Here is a 16,779-nt window from a genome sequence, read left to right as displayed (position 1 = left end):
TACATAAACGTGGGATAAAACGGATTTTTTTATTCAAAAACAAGCTTTGTTTCTTTAATCCATTACAGTCAGAATATGACGCCATACATTTGATTCATATTTACGCACAAACCATAACAAGTGTCTGATGCAAGTGCATCATATGCAGTGGTCAACAAAAAATGCACACAAAAATCGATCTTGAAGTTTCATTGAAGTGATCCATTATAATAATGAGTGTGTAGATATACAGTATGTGTTCTTCCAAGTTAGTACATACAGTATGTGCATTAAAGAGTAATCACGATCAATCCCCCTCAATGTAAGAACTGCGTCGCTTGTTGTCAACAAGCATTATCGACGCCCAGTAATGTCTTTGGAGTATTCTGGGAAAATGTGCCTCAGAAGTTAATGTTTAAATTTTATTTAAACTTTTGAATTTTTCCGTAATTCATTGCATTGGTGGCGTTTGTTTTTGTTGTAATACATTAAAGTAATTTTTTCCTCTTCCATGTGCAGCTCTGTGTAACCACCTGCTTCGATCTATCATGATTAAAAAATGTCCCATGCCCACCTCTGGATACGCTTCACATTCTCTTAAAAACATTACAGTTTCCAAGGAGGAAGTAGATTTACATGGTTTACCTAAATCAGCCTTTTATTTACAGCGTGACAAAAATATTTTCAAAAAATAGATGAAAGTAAGATAGGAAGTAAATCGAAGTAAATTTGAAAATGGGGGAACTATTTAATTATTTCACTTAAATCCCCTTAAATGTGTACCATGGGTACTGAATAATATTAACATATTCACATTTAAAAAGGTGAACATCTTTATCTTTTAAAGACTGGGTAAATGTTTCAATAAAACAACATGTAGACTTTGGATATCACAACCTGAGCTGAACAAGAAACAATGAGATAGCATGGTGACCTGCTGTTTGAGCTTAAATATACACAAAATATTTTAAATAATTATCTGACTTGGAAAAAAATGACTGCCCTTCTTGCCCAGAGTGAAGTACCTCTCTGCCCTTCTTGCCCAGAGTGAAGTACCTCTCTAAACCTATTACAATTTATGAAGAAAGAAAAGCAAAACAATTAACTCAGTAACTAACTGAACCATCTAGTCTTAAATGTTCTGAAAAGTATATGCTTTTATGTCTTTTTAAATATATCATTGCAAATATAGCATTTGAGAGGTAAAATAATTTCATCCAGTGCTTGTGCTACACTCTATATCCATACCTATATCAGGCGAACATATTAAATAGTTTCCCAAATGAATGTAAAAAGATATTGGTACAGAATCCAGAATCGACCAGAACTTGGATAATGTTGATCATGTTAACAGAGACAGAATGAAGGACTGGCTGCTATGAATATTATTGTACCATAGGGTTGGGTTAAGTTAAACCTCTGTAAAACATGATTAAGCTAGATTGTGAACAAGAGCTTCAAATTAGCAATAAACTTCCAAAGCAGATACTTAGAGTTGCTGTGGTCCTTCTATAAATAACTATGCTGAAAAAATTGTAACGTGCTCAACAACAGTGTCCACTGTCCAGTTATGTGAAGGGTGACATCTAAATGCTACTAAATGGACTATAAAGGCCTAAATAAATGAAATCAAAACACTCAGTTGAAAGTTGAGATGCTTTGCTGAAAAACAGCGATAGTTTAGATCAGGTTGCCTAAAAAAATCATATATATGTATAAAAAATGCAAGAAAAACAATTTGAGCATGAAAGAGAATATATTAACTTCCCTTAAATAAAATGACCCTTTTTGCCCTTTCAACAGTGTACCTGTACCGCTAACAATCATAGAAGCATAACTGAAGTAATGAGGGGGCAATATCTCATCTATATGTCATCTCTGTTTTCCCCCTCAGAGGTTTGTGCTTCTTTAACTTGTTCACCATGAACAACTGCATCAGTCCCTTTGGTTGCTAACGCTATAAATACTTAGTCCTGGTTGGCGCAGCTGCTGAACGTGCTGGCAGGACAATGGCTGTGGTGGCTCATTTTCATGTTCTGGCCTGAATTGAACCACTTCATTGCTGTGTGACCCAGGCTGAAACCCAGATCGGTGTCCGAGGCTCACATGTTGAACCGGCGCCGAACACCTCAACTTTGTCAGTTCTGCTCAGACCCAGAGATCCAGGTCCAGACCAGAGCACAGCAGAGGTCAGAGTCCAACCTGAGCTGGAGGAAAAGATTATTGTATCTCTGCTCAGTCGTGTAGCACCATCTAGTTTCTTGTTTTACCCCCCCAAAACCAGCCACAGATGATATACCCGCATAGTTTTGTCTGTTTTTTCCATCTCTCAGGAGTGATTCCAGCTCACTGGAACCCAGTGAGTCTCCGTCTCCACTGTCCTTAACACCATCCGGAGCTCGTTAAACGCAATCGACAGGTCATCATTGACGATGACTTGATCAAACAGATGGCCGTATTGGTTCTCCATCACCTCAGATGTTCTCACCATCTCTTGGAAGTCTTCCTCCTGCAGAAGTTGAGAAAGGAGAATGAGAGAGAGAGAGAGAGGGAGAGAGAGAGAGCAGAAGGGAGCAGGCAAAATGATGATAAAACATTCCATGCAGCAACCCAACCTCAACGAATATTTAAGATTTCTAAAAACATCCTCAAAATAAGCAAAGGATGAAACGCAACCTTAAAGTCCAGAAGATAAACACATTGAAAAATAGTAATTCAGCAATTTCATGTATCCATGAAATTCATTTCATGTGATTCTTAAACCTTTATCTTCCTTATTATAACCTTGAGATTTTAATAAAGCCTAGTTTCACTTAAACATTTATTAAATTTTGTTTCCTATAATTACTGAAATCACAGTGTCCCTGATAGTTTTGTTGCATTAAACTGAATGCAGATGTTCTCAGATCAACGTTCTCTTACCTTGAATGGTCTCACAGATCCTTTGTCTTCTTTGCCTGACATGAATTTTGCATTCTGTCTGGTTTCACTCAACCTCTCAATCAGAGGAGGCTTCACAAACACTACAAAGGGTTTAAATTCAGCCGTCCGCAGGTGCTTTATCATCTGAGCAGAGGAAACACATTAATTTAAAACTAAACAATTTACAAAGTAAAATATCAACCACATTAAAGTAGTTATTTTAAATTGAAAATGAAAACATTACAGAACAAATACAGGCAAGATTAATTTGATTTTATTATTCCAATTTACCAGTAATTGACAACTGTAATGAAAAAGATCACAGACAGGCAGACAACTTCAATTTAACGATCATCTTTTTGCTGCTGAGGACAAAGATAAAGTGAGGATTATTACTCTACTGCAGAATGTTTGAGTCACATTTTATGGCTGTCTGTGGAATCAGGGAAAGAGAAAGAGCAAAAGAGAGAGAGGGGGTCTTCCTGCCCAAACATAAACACACATACATGTACACACAACCACAATGGAATCCTACCAATTAACTATTTTCTATTTGATCATATTAAAATATTTAAATTATTTACATCAACAGTCCCTGAGCAAATGTTTGACATTTAAACATGTTTCCGTTGTATTTAACAATTTTACACTTCTGTTAATTCATGGCCTTTCTACAGGAATTGTGCTGGCTCAGCAGGAGAAAACTCCGCAAAAGATTCTTTGAGATGAGAATAGATTCATGGAGGACAGCAGAATGGCTGTCCATGTCTGGGTTATCGACATTGTATTTCTAATGGACAGAACACAAGAACTCAACCCCTTCAACCTGAAGCTCCGGGGACCCGCCAGCTCATCACAGCATGTTTTAAAAAAACCTGAAATCTTTCTGCCCAAAATTGAGGTTGTGGAGAACATAGCTGTCTCTTTCCCACCATGCAGATCTCTGGTAGAGCAGGACACGGCAGTTAGACAACAATGCTGCCATATATAATGATCATCACGTTGATAATCGAGGTAAGCACGGGATGACACCCTCATTAACCCTGATGTCTCTGCGCAGTGGTATTAGGGTGAAATCATGGATCACACTTTATTGACTTCAGCAGTCCACCCTCCTAAGGACCCAGACTTATTGATGGCGTGAGGCGGCGATTCCCGTGGTCCACATATAATGAACACACACAGCCCACTGCATATGTAAGATTCTTGTACGCATGCAAGGCCCATACCCCTACCGTGCTCAAGCACACATCAACTGTGCTGTGCCATATAAGCTGCGCATTAGAGGGATTCCATGCTTGAGCACAAAACAGTGAGTGAACTGTTTTGTGGGGTAAAAAGGAAATCTTGGAACAGAGGAAATTAGTAGTAATAGATCCCAGTAAGCAGGCAAGGTCTCAGGACACAGTTGAGAGATCTGTTATCAGAAGTCAGTGAGGACTTGAAGTCAGTGGGACTTGACTGTGAGGCAATAACAGATGTTTCACTCACCTGAGGTTGGACATCTAATAAGCAAACTTTATTTTTAGAGAGGATTGAGCGGATGGAATCTAAACTTGTTCCATAGTAGTTCCCTTTGTATTCTCCGTACTCAATGAACCTGAAAAGCAGGGGAAGAACAGATTGCACCTGTAGGTCACCACATAATCTACCCTTTATTCACCATCTTTTGTTTAACCAAAAACCAGATGGAAACAAAGACTAAGTAGAAACAACACGAAAACCAATCACAGTATGTGGTACGCTCAGGCTGCTCATGACGGAGGAAGGACAGACTGACAAAGCCACTGTGAACAATTACATGTAAAAAGACAGTTTAACAGTAAAACAACACAGGTAAAATTTAACTTGTTTTACAGAACTGTAAACTATTTTCATTCAAGGGTCCTTCTAGAAGGAATCTAACTAACAGCAAACCAAAACTAAAACATTGAATCGCTGAAAAAAGCTGAACAGTGTCTGTAAATATGTTTCCATGCTTGTGTTTATTTGTTTACTTGTTGTTGTGGATATCTGTCTCAAAGAGGTGCTTGGAGATGAAATGGTACTCTACTCCGTCGCTCTCCTGGTTTCTCTTGGCCCGACTGGTGTCTGGAAGAGAGCAGAAGAGAAAGGAAGCTTACCTCAAACCCAGACTGTCTGAGTCACTGCTGAGGTAGAAAGCATCTGAACTGAGCCCCTTATTAATGTTGCTGCAGACCTGAAACACTGTACACTAGTCCTTGCCAACCCTTGTATTTATATTTGTGTAACAGCACTATAAAATAAACAACCTGTAGTGTTGCAGCACCAAACTCACATATTTAGCTGACACTCAGCTCAGTATCTATAGAGACATCTTACAGTAATGTTAGTATTAATACTATGTGACCTCAGTGAGGTGAAATAACGCGGGACTTACGTGGGATGGTCACGCCGAAGTGCTGAGGGTCTGAGATCAACAGCTTCTTCTTGAGTTCATTCAAGCCAACACCCGTGGGGCCTTCACAAACACAGACATGTGAACTTTGTTGGTAAAGTCACATTTTGTGTTGTGTTATATGGGAAATAAGATTATGTCAGTGTTACCCTGCAATTGCCTGTATAACTAGTAGGTGAGTAGGTGAAGGAGACAAAAATCAGATCTTTCCTGAGCCCCTCACTTCAAGTTCTGTGAAACAACCGAATCTAAACCAGAAGGCTGCATGAGTAGTTAACTGAAAGGTTGGACCAAGCCGCTTTCTCATTCTAGGCCTTTTTACTAAGGTTCTGTTCCAGCTTGAACAGAAAAGATTGAGTGAAATATTGACACTGGAACTCAATGACAGCGTTCAATGACACTGTTCAGTCTTTTCGCCTACCCACAAAGACCACCAATCTGTGTTTGGCCCCAGCCAGCCTGTGGTACGGGGTGACCTCCTCGTATGTCGGCACGTCAGCCATGTCGTACATTTCACTCTTCTTACTCTCATACATGGCCTTATTGGTTTTCTTGTCCCTCTTGCTGAGTCGGAAGCTTCTCCTGAATCCAACTGAAGACATAGGACAGAAATTAAATTAAACCATATTTATTCAAAATACTTTAAAGTTCGAATGTCTTTATTCAAAGATGTTTTCTCATTTCTTCCTTAACTTTGATTTGCATCTAAATGCTTTGCTCCATTGTGATCATCTCTGATTGTAATGGTGAAAGTCTTATTGTCTGACTGAGGTTATTAAGATTGTTTAGAGACCAAATTAGTAAAAATTAGTGATAAGTTACCTTGCAGAGATCAAATGTTAGATGAGTAATGTTTTAAATAGTAAATGTAGGATCTAAAATAGATACATTTTGGTATGCAGTACTTCAAAATACATCGATTTTGTAAATCACATGATGCAGTGTTGATAACTGTTTAAAAGCTTTAGTGACACCACCTCATCGGACTATCTTTTCTACAGATCTCACATGGTAATCAACCTCCACCAAGTTTGACATCATCAGAATAAGTGATAAAAAATTGTAATGTTAACAACATCTAACTCAAATCAACGCCCATGTCTGGGCATTCATCTATTACACTGTGAAAAGATAATTCTATGGTGATTCAACTGGATTTCCAATTCAGCAATTCAGATGACACTCACAACCTCAAAGATGGCTGCCCCCGTATGTGAATAATGTAGAAGCACCTGTACTATTCCATTTATTATCATGTTATCACGGTTGTATCAACATATACAGTATTTACAAAAATGCTGCTATAGTCCAGTTTATATTTTTCTTGTGCGATGTACACTCTAGAATGCAGGCTGCACTAAAAAGAGCTAAACATCAGCTATGAGAATAGCTTTCACAGACACAGATGTCTTGTTTTCCAGCTTTGCAACTGGAACACCGATAACTCAGCTGTGTCGTTCCCAGCTCTGATATCTGACCTCGGAGGTAAATGGAACATGGCCAAATCTTTGTGAAGCTACTTCTTCCTTCCATGTGATCCAAAACGCTGTGGCTAGAATTGTAACAGAAAGTCACAAGAGTGATCCTACACAACGCCGTCTCCTAATTGCCTTCCCATAAAATCCAGAATAAACTTCTCAAACATTTACTGTAACTATCAGACCCTTCTGCTTTCCAGTTAGAGGAGGCTGACACCATTTTTTACTTTTAGAATAACCTTCTGCTGTGAAAAAGCTTATCGTCAGCAATTCTGTAGCTCCAGTAATTCTTCTGGCCATGCTTATGCTCATTGTTAGAATAGAGCTAGGCTATTGGGCAACACAAACATGATGATCTTTTGGGAAATAATGGTACAAAGGAGGCATGAAATATAATTAAAATATACATTTAAGACCCAAAGCCTCCTTTATTTTCCCCCATGCAACTTCAGTAAGATTTTTTTTTTTTTTTTTTACTGGACAGGCTAACTATACATTGTGCAACCACATCCAAGAGCCATGTAGCAACTATGCAGATGGACAAGATGTTATTATAAGTCAGAATTTCTTTATTTGTCTCCTTCTGAGATTGTTTTACTTTGTTCTAGGCTTAGGAGGACACCGAACCAGTTATGGAGCTGGATAGTTTTAGTGGATCTACCTACTCCATGAGGTCAGGGATCAGTGCAGAGAAAGCAGAGAAAGCCTGATGGGAATTAAAACAAAGATTAGTAAAATGCCATTCAATATCCTTGGCTACTGCCCCTGATTGAGCTTGCAGCCGCCACATGCATAGTAGATATCCTATTAATTATTTCAATAATTCTGTGCAAAGTTCACATCTTTAAATTTAATATGCATATAATGGGACAGAAACAGGGAGTGAAAGAAAGGGGGATGGGGGATATGGACACTTTGACACGGCACAGAAGAAATGTCCCTCGTGTGACTGCACCTTTACACACACATACACACAGCACTTCTAACAAGAGGGCTATCACATCTCAATTGATGAGCACAATTAAAAAGGCCTACATCCTTTAAACTGTATTCAGGTCATCATAGATCAATAAATGATTTATTTTTAAAATTAGTCGCAAAGATGCTTTTGGTTAGAAAAGATTTAGTTAGACAGTTTGTATATTATTTACATAATATTCCATTGCTTCTAAATTCTAGTGGAAGGGATAATTTGATGATGAAAAGCACAAAACAAGCTACAGTTTGTACATCCGTGGCCTGGTCTGTCAGCGCTCCCATACCTTGAGGAAGGGAGTAGAAATTATACAGCACAGGCTAGTGTAGCCCTTTAAGGTAAGCGATGATGATATTAATAAGTTTAATTATTTCAGATGTTTCAATATGGGAGGAGATGTGCCAGATTTGTCTTCACTACATTGGTGAATGACAAAAACCACATGATAAGGAATAATGACAAAACATTAGAGGAAGACAATATCTCTCACCTAAATGGACTCCACTACTATTTTCACCTTCTGCTGGTGGTCAGAAGACAAAGGAAAAGCAGGAAAAGAGAAGAGAAAAAAGCTTAATCAGAAACAAACACAGGATAGACACTTACCTCTATTATTAAACTGTAGGTGCGGTGAAGATGACTACCGCGATAACGGACAGACAATTTTAACAATTTTTCCAAAGAGATTTCCATTTATGTTGGAAGATAATAAAACTGCAATGCATATTGCAAGATTTTTACAAATGTCTTAGGATGCCTTGTTTTTCCACTGAAAAATGGGTATGGAGCACAACCAAAACTATTAGAAGAAGAAAATCAATATAAATAATAGGTGTCTTTTGCTTTACATCTGCTGTGACTGCTCACTGAAAAACAATGTGGTAGCCATTACAAAGCGTCCCATCGGCAGACAGCCAGTTACTCCCACCCCTCCTTCTCCAATTTTGATACTGAACACATCCAGTTATTAAATTTCATGAATCATGTGTAATTCAACAACATTTTGCGTTGTCTGTGTAGATTCTCATTCATCCAGGTCATAGTTATCTAAGATTTCTGTGTCAACTGTTTTTGTCCTTGAAGACATTTTACCTTCTCTGCAGAAGGCTTCTTCAGTTCAGAACTATAATCGCAGGCCATCGTGGCTCAATCATAATAAACTCATTTACCCCGTAAATTCTGGACTACAGAGCGCACCCGATTAAAAGTGAAAATCAATTTTGTACTTATACAAGCCGCACCGGATTTTAAGCCGCCGGTATCCCACGTAGTAATATGAAAAATTAGATCAAAAACATTCATTTTTCTTGCCTTTTTCAGGCACTGTCTGCTATAAATTGATTGGCTCAATTTAGCTGATGTCACCCTACTTTTGAATTATGCACAGTCGTTATTGTTTACCCATTTGCAATGCATAATTATTTTTGTTATCCAAGGTAGTTTTCTGTGTCAATTGGACTGTTTTTCTTCTCTTTTGAAGACGTTTCACCTTCTATCCAGAAGGCTTCTTCAATTATTTTTGTTCTTGTGAGTTTGAAGAGAATTATTTTATCTTGTTAGCATGTGTTATGTTTTTGTTGTCTGTTACAGTTAGTTTAGAAGTTAGGGCTAGTATATAATCTTCAGTAGGAATAAACATAAGCAAGTCAGTTGACCCTTCCTTGACATGAATGTTGTTTAGACAGTTGGAGGCAGGATGAGATACTCAGACGGAAAGTGGTAGAACCCCATCGTAAAACGGGACAGCATAGTTTACTGGTGTTGATAAGTTCCTCGGCAAGAATGTGAACTCTGATCTGGCCATCTGGGAAGATAATGGAGAAGAAGGACTGCACCAACATCAAATGAGGCTGGAAGAAGAAGATGAGGTCATCCAAGAAGAAGGACTGGATTGGACTGAATTAGCATCAATAATTTACATATGTCTTTCTATAAAAGACTGGGTCAAGGGTTAGTTAGGTTGTCAGACTTCATGCCCTGACAATTGACTCTGTTGTTTGTAGGGTTATGAACTGGCCCAGAGCTCGGTTGTATTTGTATCTTGAATTGATTCTATTTGCTAAATACATTTTGAAATTGGCATTTGTTTACTTGAAGTCTTCATTTAAAGAACACGCAGATTGGCAGTGACACACGAGAGGTACCCGGTATTGCAATCCAACAAGTTCATTCATTTGAAAGCCGATGTGGATGTGGATCTGGGGGGGATGGCTATGCTAGGATCCTGGCCACACAAGGTAAAGTACACCCAAAGTCATTTAATCTTAATGGGCAGGCATAGACTGCACCTGGTCATCCAATCATAGACTGGAATCCGCCACCTCCTAGTTCAAATAACCATAGTCTAGTTCAAATAACCATAGTCTGGTCTACTTGATCACTGTGCTGCTAGAATACAACAAAGATGACGCTTATCGACACAATGTTTCCCGCAGATTTGTGTGATGCGAGCAAGTGGAAAATCAATACAGACGATATGTCAAAATTTGGTGGGTCGAGGGATTGAGGTTATAATCACAGTTGTGAGAAACCACTTCAGAAAAGACCATTGGAAGCTCACGTTCCCAAAAGCTGTAGATGTAAGGAGCTGACTCAAGGAAATCTAAAAAAGTAACATCCTTTCTGTCATCGATGACATAAGTAAAACAACAAACTTAATGTCCAAGCCATGCGGCAGAAAATTGAGTCCGATTTTGGTGTGCAACAAGTATATGCTGCGCTCATAGATGCACATTCAAAGAATGAGGCAAAGAGGCAGGGCTGCAGTGAGATTCTCAGTGGGTGTCATGTGGGAAGACCCAAGGGGCCAACCAGTCCTTCTGCTATGATGTACTGTTTGTGAGCAAAAACACAATTGCATTGGAACGAAAGGCAGGACAAACGACCCCTTTGAGGAGGATATCATTAAAGAACTCGTGCACCATACATCAGTGGATAATTTGTGGCCCATCAGCGCTTTTTCCAAGACAAGTGCACAGCAATCATTGCATGTGAGGGCATCAACTGGGTAATGTCACAGCTGCGGGCAATCGTGCCCGTGAGTCGCTTCGCCCCGCGCACCTGTTGTGCATAAGGACACTAATTAGCCCCCCCCTTGCCTGTCCCCGACTATTCTATTCTGCTCGCTCCCTGGTGAATCCTGTCTGTTGTCTGTTTCCGACAATAAAGCGGTGTTCAGTCAAACTCTGGTGTCGCATTTGGGTTTTCATCTGGTCCTGGATCCTAACTTAGATTTCTATATATGACATGTTTGACATTTGACAAAAAAAATCACCTAAAATCAATGATTATTGTTAATTAACCTTTTTAAATAAAAATTCTAAGCTTTTGTGGTTAGTACCCTACTGCTCAGCTGCCACTGACTAAAGAATGTTTCTGAGTTGTCACTTTTAAAACTTCAAATACATTAAAAACAATCAAAACACAGCTGTGGTCTATGCACCAAAAGCACCCTGTGGCATAATAAGACTTCAACTGTGACAGGATTATATAGGGTTTATTTTGTCCTGTGTGGCCAATGATTCCCATCCTGTAACCTGCAGGATTTCTGGAAAAGTCTAGCCCCTACTCAGAGGATAATTACTCCCTCCAAGGACAAATAGATAATCAACAGAATACACATGTATGAGTGGCATGATTGCATCCTCACAGCTGCAAATAAAGAAGTGACTGTTGTGAAATATTGCAAATTCCATTTTATGTTATTGCTATTTTAATAAAAGTAGGGTAGTTTCGTAGGTAATGCGAGAAGGATTAAATGTGGCTATGTGTGAGCATGTTTAGTAAGAAGGACAAAAGAAGAATGTGTAATATCTGCTTAGGTTAGGCTAGTCACGCCTGGGCGCCTCTGAGTATGCTAAGAACCGCTTCAAGGTAGTCAAAGAAGCCTTGGCACCCACATGGCCGTGGACATGTGTGATATGGTACTGTGGTAAAAATGTGTAGTCAACACATGAGCAATGTGACTCAGCAAGCATTAACTCGCCCCCACCTGTGTGAGAAAATGTAACTAATGCAGACTATGTTACTAAGATACACTTCCTGCTATGTAACCTTGCCTGTATTGTAATAAAAGGAGACAATGCTGGGGGGGAGAGTGAGTCTCCGGGACAGCACGACAGCAGACGTATCTGTAACAGAGCGGGACTCTCCTTGGCCAAGGTAGAAAAGGAACTTTGACATCTGGTCTCAAGTTGTGGTGAACTTCGGTCGTGCGCCTGTCTGAGTACACTTCTGAGGATTTCGACGTCATAACTGATGATGAAGTTGCTTTGTTATTGTGTATGAAAAGAGGTTAAATGTGCAAGGTTCTAAAGATTTAATCAGGGGTTGTCTATTGACATCAATGTTTAGGACTGCAGGAAATATTTGGAAGGACTTTGTAAACATGTCTATATATGTTACATGTGAAGCACATTTAAGCAAAACATCTCAACTACAATGGCATTAAAAATGTTAACTGGTGAAATAAGGATGTCATATAGGAGATTTTGCTTGAAAGAACAGGAAAAGAAGAATGTAGGAGAGTTGAAAGGCGATTTCTTTATGAATACTTCTTAAAAACATGAACAATGATAAGTGTGTTCCAATTTTTATCCAAGCAAAGTCTTTCATAATACAAAATGACATATGTACCTTGGATCTCCTCAACTGTAGGTACAATAGAAAGCATTAACACTAGTCAGTTAGAAAATAATTTGTAAAGATTAACAAATTATAGGGATGGGATGAGAGAACAATAGGAAACATACCAAGCTCTATAGCCACATCATCTTTGAAAAGAGAGAACAGAGAAAGAACAGTTACTCTCCTAACTGCAAGTGGTAAAACATTTCATTTGAATTTATTTTGTACTTCTGTACAACAAAACACACAAGTGCACTCCCAGCAATACCCAGCTTCAGATCTACACAATAACATCACATACACACTTTCATCTACCTTGTCTAAAGGTTCATAGGAAAAAAAAATCTGAATTCAAAATTGAAATTTAGTGTGAAGCATTCAACAGTATTGTTAAACATCAGGTTCATGTCACAAATAATCTTGAGTTCTGATTTTTCCCCCATGTAAATGTGTACAATTTCCCATAAAACAAATGTTCAATTGCTATTCTGAGAGACACATAACATTGTTACCTAGTGCGATACAGTCAGTGGTGCATGATTGTGGCGCTTTGACTGTTATGCCGCATGCACACACACGCGAAGGGAAAAAAAAAGTTTAGATTAACAAAGTTGACAATTTTGCTGTTAAAGAGAATGCTAAACTATCGTATTTTCACGACTATAAGGTGCACCTAAAACACTGAGATTTTCTCAAAAATCGACAGTGCGCCTTATAATATGGTGCGCCTTGTGTGTGGACTGAGGTCCAAAATCTGCTGTGCGCCTTTGGTGGGTGCACTACGGTAAACGCGCCGCCAATCGATTAGCGGCACACCTACGCGTAAGAATCCCCTAAAATGGCACAGGTCAAGGGAGACGCTAATGAATGAGGCTTACTTTAAACTGCAGGCCATCGAATATGCAGCTGAAAATGGCAATCGAGCAATCTTAGTGTTTTCACTTTATGAGGAGGCTTCATCTCTCCATACGCACAAGGACAACTGTTTCGCAGCGGCTGCCAGCGGATTACCAGGAGAGGTTGGCCATCTTCCGCACCTGCTGCGACAAGATAACCACGCCCAGCCACATCACCAACATGGATGAGATCCCTCTGACTTTTAACATCCCTTTGACCCACAAAGTGGAGAAAAAGGGACCAGCACGGTGGCAATACGCACAACGGGGCACGAGAAGTCGTCGTTCACCGTCGTTCTCGGCTGCCATGGAAACGGACAGAGCGCTGGATGACGAAAGGCGAACACTCCTTCACAAAGACTATGAGGCAGCGGCGGGCAAGTTATGCCACCATATGCGGGTGGATTGTAGACGCATGGGCTATGATACCGTCTTCATGTATTGTAAAAGCTTTCATAAAATCAACGCTGAACCGGAACTGGTCGGTGAGTCCGATTCAGATGATTAAGAAGAGGAATTCGGGATGTTGGACATTGAAATAGTGCAGCTGTTTAATTCAGATACAGAAGATGAAAACTTTGATGGTTTTGTGGCGGAAGAATGAATATTTTTTTTCAATGAATGTGTCAAAACTCACTGTTTTACTTCCGTTGTCATTTTTTACTGTATGTTTCAGCATGCGCCTAATAATACGGTGTGCCTTATGTATGTTTTAAATACAGAAATACCACCCATAAGTGAGACTGCGCCTTTTAATACACTGTGCCTTATGGTCGTGAAAATACGGTACACAGGAATGTGTGTGCCCTTGGAATGTATCACCTTGAATAGAAGTGAATTTTCTGATGCAGCCCTTTTCCTGATATTTTAAACTGAAAACCTCCAATTATTTACTGGTATGTGGGATTTAAAGGAAAATGTCAGGAAATTTCCGATTCCTGCGCCTTTACACAAAACAAATCACAGTCTGCTGAAATATAGGAAACAAGGATGCGTATCATATTTTAGATCCCTAGGCAGAATCATCAGAGGACTCAACGTGTACCTGTCATCTGTACAGAGAGGGAAAGATGTTAAAAATTCTAAAACTCAGAACAAATGCAATAAAATGCAATACAAATGAAAAAGTGGAGTGTCTAGCTATTTAGCAGCATCGTGTATGCCAGTATGTGATTGAACATAACTAGGAATATTCCTTCCTACTCCTTCTACAGTTCTCTAGAGACAAAAATAATGTAATTTGGTTTAAAACCATCTTAAAAGGAAAAAAGGGTCACATTAATGAGTATTCAAAGTACTAACCTATGAAGAAAACAGTATTTAACTAGAACAGGGTTGTGGTTCAGCGGGGTCATTCGGCAGACCTTTTCTGTGTGTTAATAATGCATGATTAAGGACAGAAAAGCCACAGAGTGCAATCCTGATTACAGGAGATCAGTAAAGAAGGGAATAGTTTATTGTGTAATGATGTGAAAATAATGAATATTTAAAATTCCTTATCATATACAAATATAAAACGATGATCATCTGTACAGCTGGCAGCTGTTATAATGACTGATCCATTAAGAACACTAAGAATCAGTATGTTCTATCTTGGCAGTATGATTCTTTTTGAAATGGCTAAAAAAAGTGACTGTTCTACTATATGATATGCATTACAATTCTAGCTGAAAACTAAACTGGAATTAGGTTGTAAATCACAGGTAATATGTTCTGAGACTGTAGGTTTGGTGTGTTGTGGAGCTTTTCAGTCACAGAAGTGTGTGTGCGCCAATAAGTGTGACTTTAACAGAAGCTACAACTATGCAAAGCACAGTCAGAGTTCATGGTCTAGTGGTGTCTTTGGGATAGTTTTTGCCACAGGTGTGACCATTAGCTAATTTACATGCAAATGAAGACATACCCATTTAAAACAAACAATGGGCAGACAAAAACAGAGGCAAGGAGTAAGTTCAGCAGACAGATTTATAGAACTTTATGTGAACTTTGCACATCTCCTTTAATCTTAATAATCAGAGCCAGCAAACGTATCCTCTGTTCCACAGGCATCATCTCATCCTCTTTTTGAAACAACCTAGTCAGAAATCTTACAGCCACCTCTCCTAGAAACTTCCCATACCTCACAGGTATATCAGTAGGACTGATTGTGTTTCCACGCTCCTTCTTATGTCTCTTTCATATTTCTCTCCATCCTGTATAAATCAATCTATGCCTCATAACTATCCAACTGAGCAAACAAGTCATCATGCACTTCGTTTGGTCTTTCCGACCTTCACCAATGATGCTAAATAATCCTGGGATTCTATGCTGTAGCACTAATTCGTCATATTTCTAATAACAGCAATAATACTGACACTTTAGGCAGGGCTAAGGCTCCAACTCAGTTTTTTACCATTTGTCTAGTATCACTCAATAATATGTCAATAGGTTGTTTCAGAAATGGAGTGGTGTTTTTTCTGCAGCAAATGATTGGTGTGTCATGATTGACTGCATGTCATGTGTGATCTTATAAGAAGCAAGCCTAACAATTAAGAAATTGAGCACAATTCAAAGACATAGGGCCATAAACACCATGTCACTGTGGGAGTTAGTCCCCATATCTGCTGTTCACACTGCATGTCGAGCAGAGAAATGCTATTTTTTGTACACATTGTATTAATTGCCAATAGTATGCATCTAAACTACCTTTTTTATGCTTACATGAGCGGCGACTGGGTGTCCTCTTCAGGGAGAGAGCTGGAGCAGGTCCCCGCAGTGCAAATCGTCTGGAAAAAGACATTCAAGCATACAGGAAATAACTAAGAAAATGCATAATGGTCACAAGGTTTCATGATTGCACAATGAATAAGAAACATCCCAAAAAACCCAACAAGGCAGATTCAGTAGTTAAATGAGGAGACAAAGGGGGAAAAAAATGCTGGCGGGAAAAAAAGCGAACTCTGGCAAAAATCTGAATTCTCATTAAATCAACCTAATCACAGAATGTATCACAAACTAGCAACTTCTGAGGACACTGCCATGGCAACCAAGATTGTTTTCATGGATTTTTTTGTTAAGTCGTGAGTGTGACAGCACGGTTAGAAGGATGTACTTGACCAAGGTATGGGTGGTCACGTGCACACTTGCATTTTACATATACAACACATGAATCATTGTCATTATGTATAGACAATGCAAACAGCTGCCTCGAGCAGCCAATAATGTTGGTCTTTTGCGAGGGACTGTTGCAAAAATTTAATGAAGTCAAAGTGTGAACTGTGATATTCACGCCGCTGCAACTGCATACAGTTTTAATGACAGCTTTGCACCATACATATATTGTGCATCAACGTGATGACTTGGGTGGTGGAGGAGTTTCCTAGTATTGTTACGAGCAGTTGTATCAGGACCCGAAAGCAGGCAGGACACAGTGGCGTATCGTTTTCCGAGAAGCTTTATTAAAGTTTATATAACTCAAAAAGGCGTGGAGACGACTCAGTTCTT

The 16,779-nt window shown here is 39.2% G+C and overlaps 1 protein-coding gene across 7 annotated transcripts in view; it reads right to left on the bottom strand.

The window, feature by feature from the left end:
* Positions 1-18: 18 nt before the first annotated feature.
* Positions 19-16,779, bottom strand: part of mpp7a (MAGUK p55 scaffold protein 7a) — a 63,131-nt gene continuing 46,370 nt past the window's right edge. For 2 of the 7 annotated variants that reach the window (XM_029842470.1, XM_029842463.1), the window contains exons 11-19: positions 15,982-16,061; positions 8,265-8,297; positions 5,742-5,912; positions 5,303-5,383; positions 4,899-4,992; positions 4,393-4,501; positions 2,902-3,045; positions 2,279-2,488; positions 19-2,186 (exon numbers count right to left, since the gene is read on the bottom strand). In XM_029842470.1, coding sequence (XP_029698330.1) covers positions 2,309-2,488; positions 2,902-3,045; positions 4,393-4,501; positions 4,899-4,992; positions 5,303-5,383; positions 5,742-5,912; positions 8,265-8,297; positions 15,982-16,061 — 892 coding nt within the window. In that variant the 3' untranslated portion in view covers positions 19-2,186; positions 2,279-2,308. The remainder of the gene's footprint in view (positions 2,187-2,278; positions 2,489-2,901; positions 3,046-4,392; positions 4,502-4,898; positions 4,993-5,302; positions 5,384-5,741; positions 5,913-8,264; positions 8,298-15,981; positions 16,062-16,779) is intronic. The other 5 variants (XM_029842464.1, XM_029842466.1, XM_029842467.1 and 2 more) reach the window with 5 other exon arrangements.

This window comes from Takifugu rubripes, chromosome 10, assembly GCF_901000725.2.
Source record: "Takifugu rubripes chromosome 10, fTakRub1.2, whole genome shotgun sequence".
Lineage (NCBI taxonomy): Eukaryota > Metazoa > Chordata > Actinopteri > Tetraodontiformes > Tetraodontidae > Takifugu > Takifugu rubripes.
The sequence above is the reverse complement of the archived record's forward strand: the minus strand, read 5'-3'. Positions and strand labels throughout refer to the sequence as shown.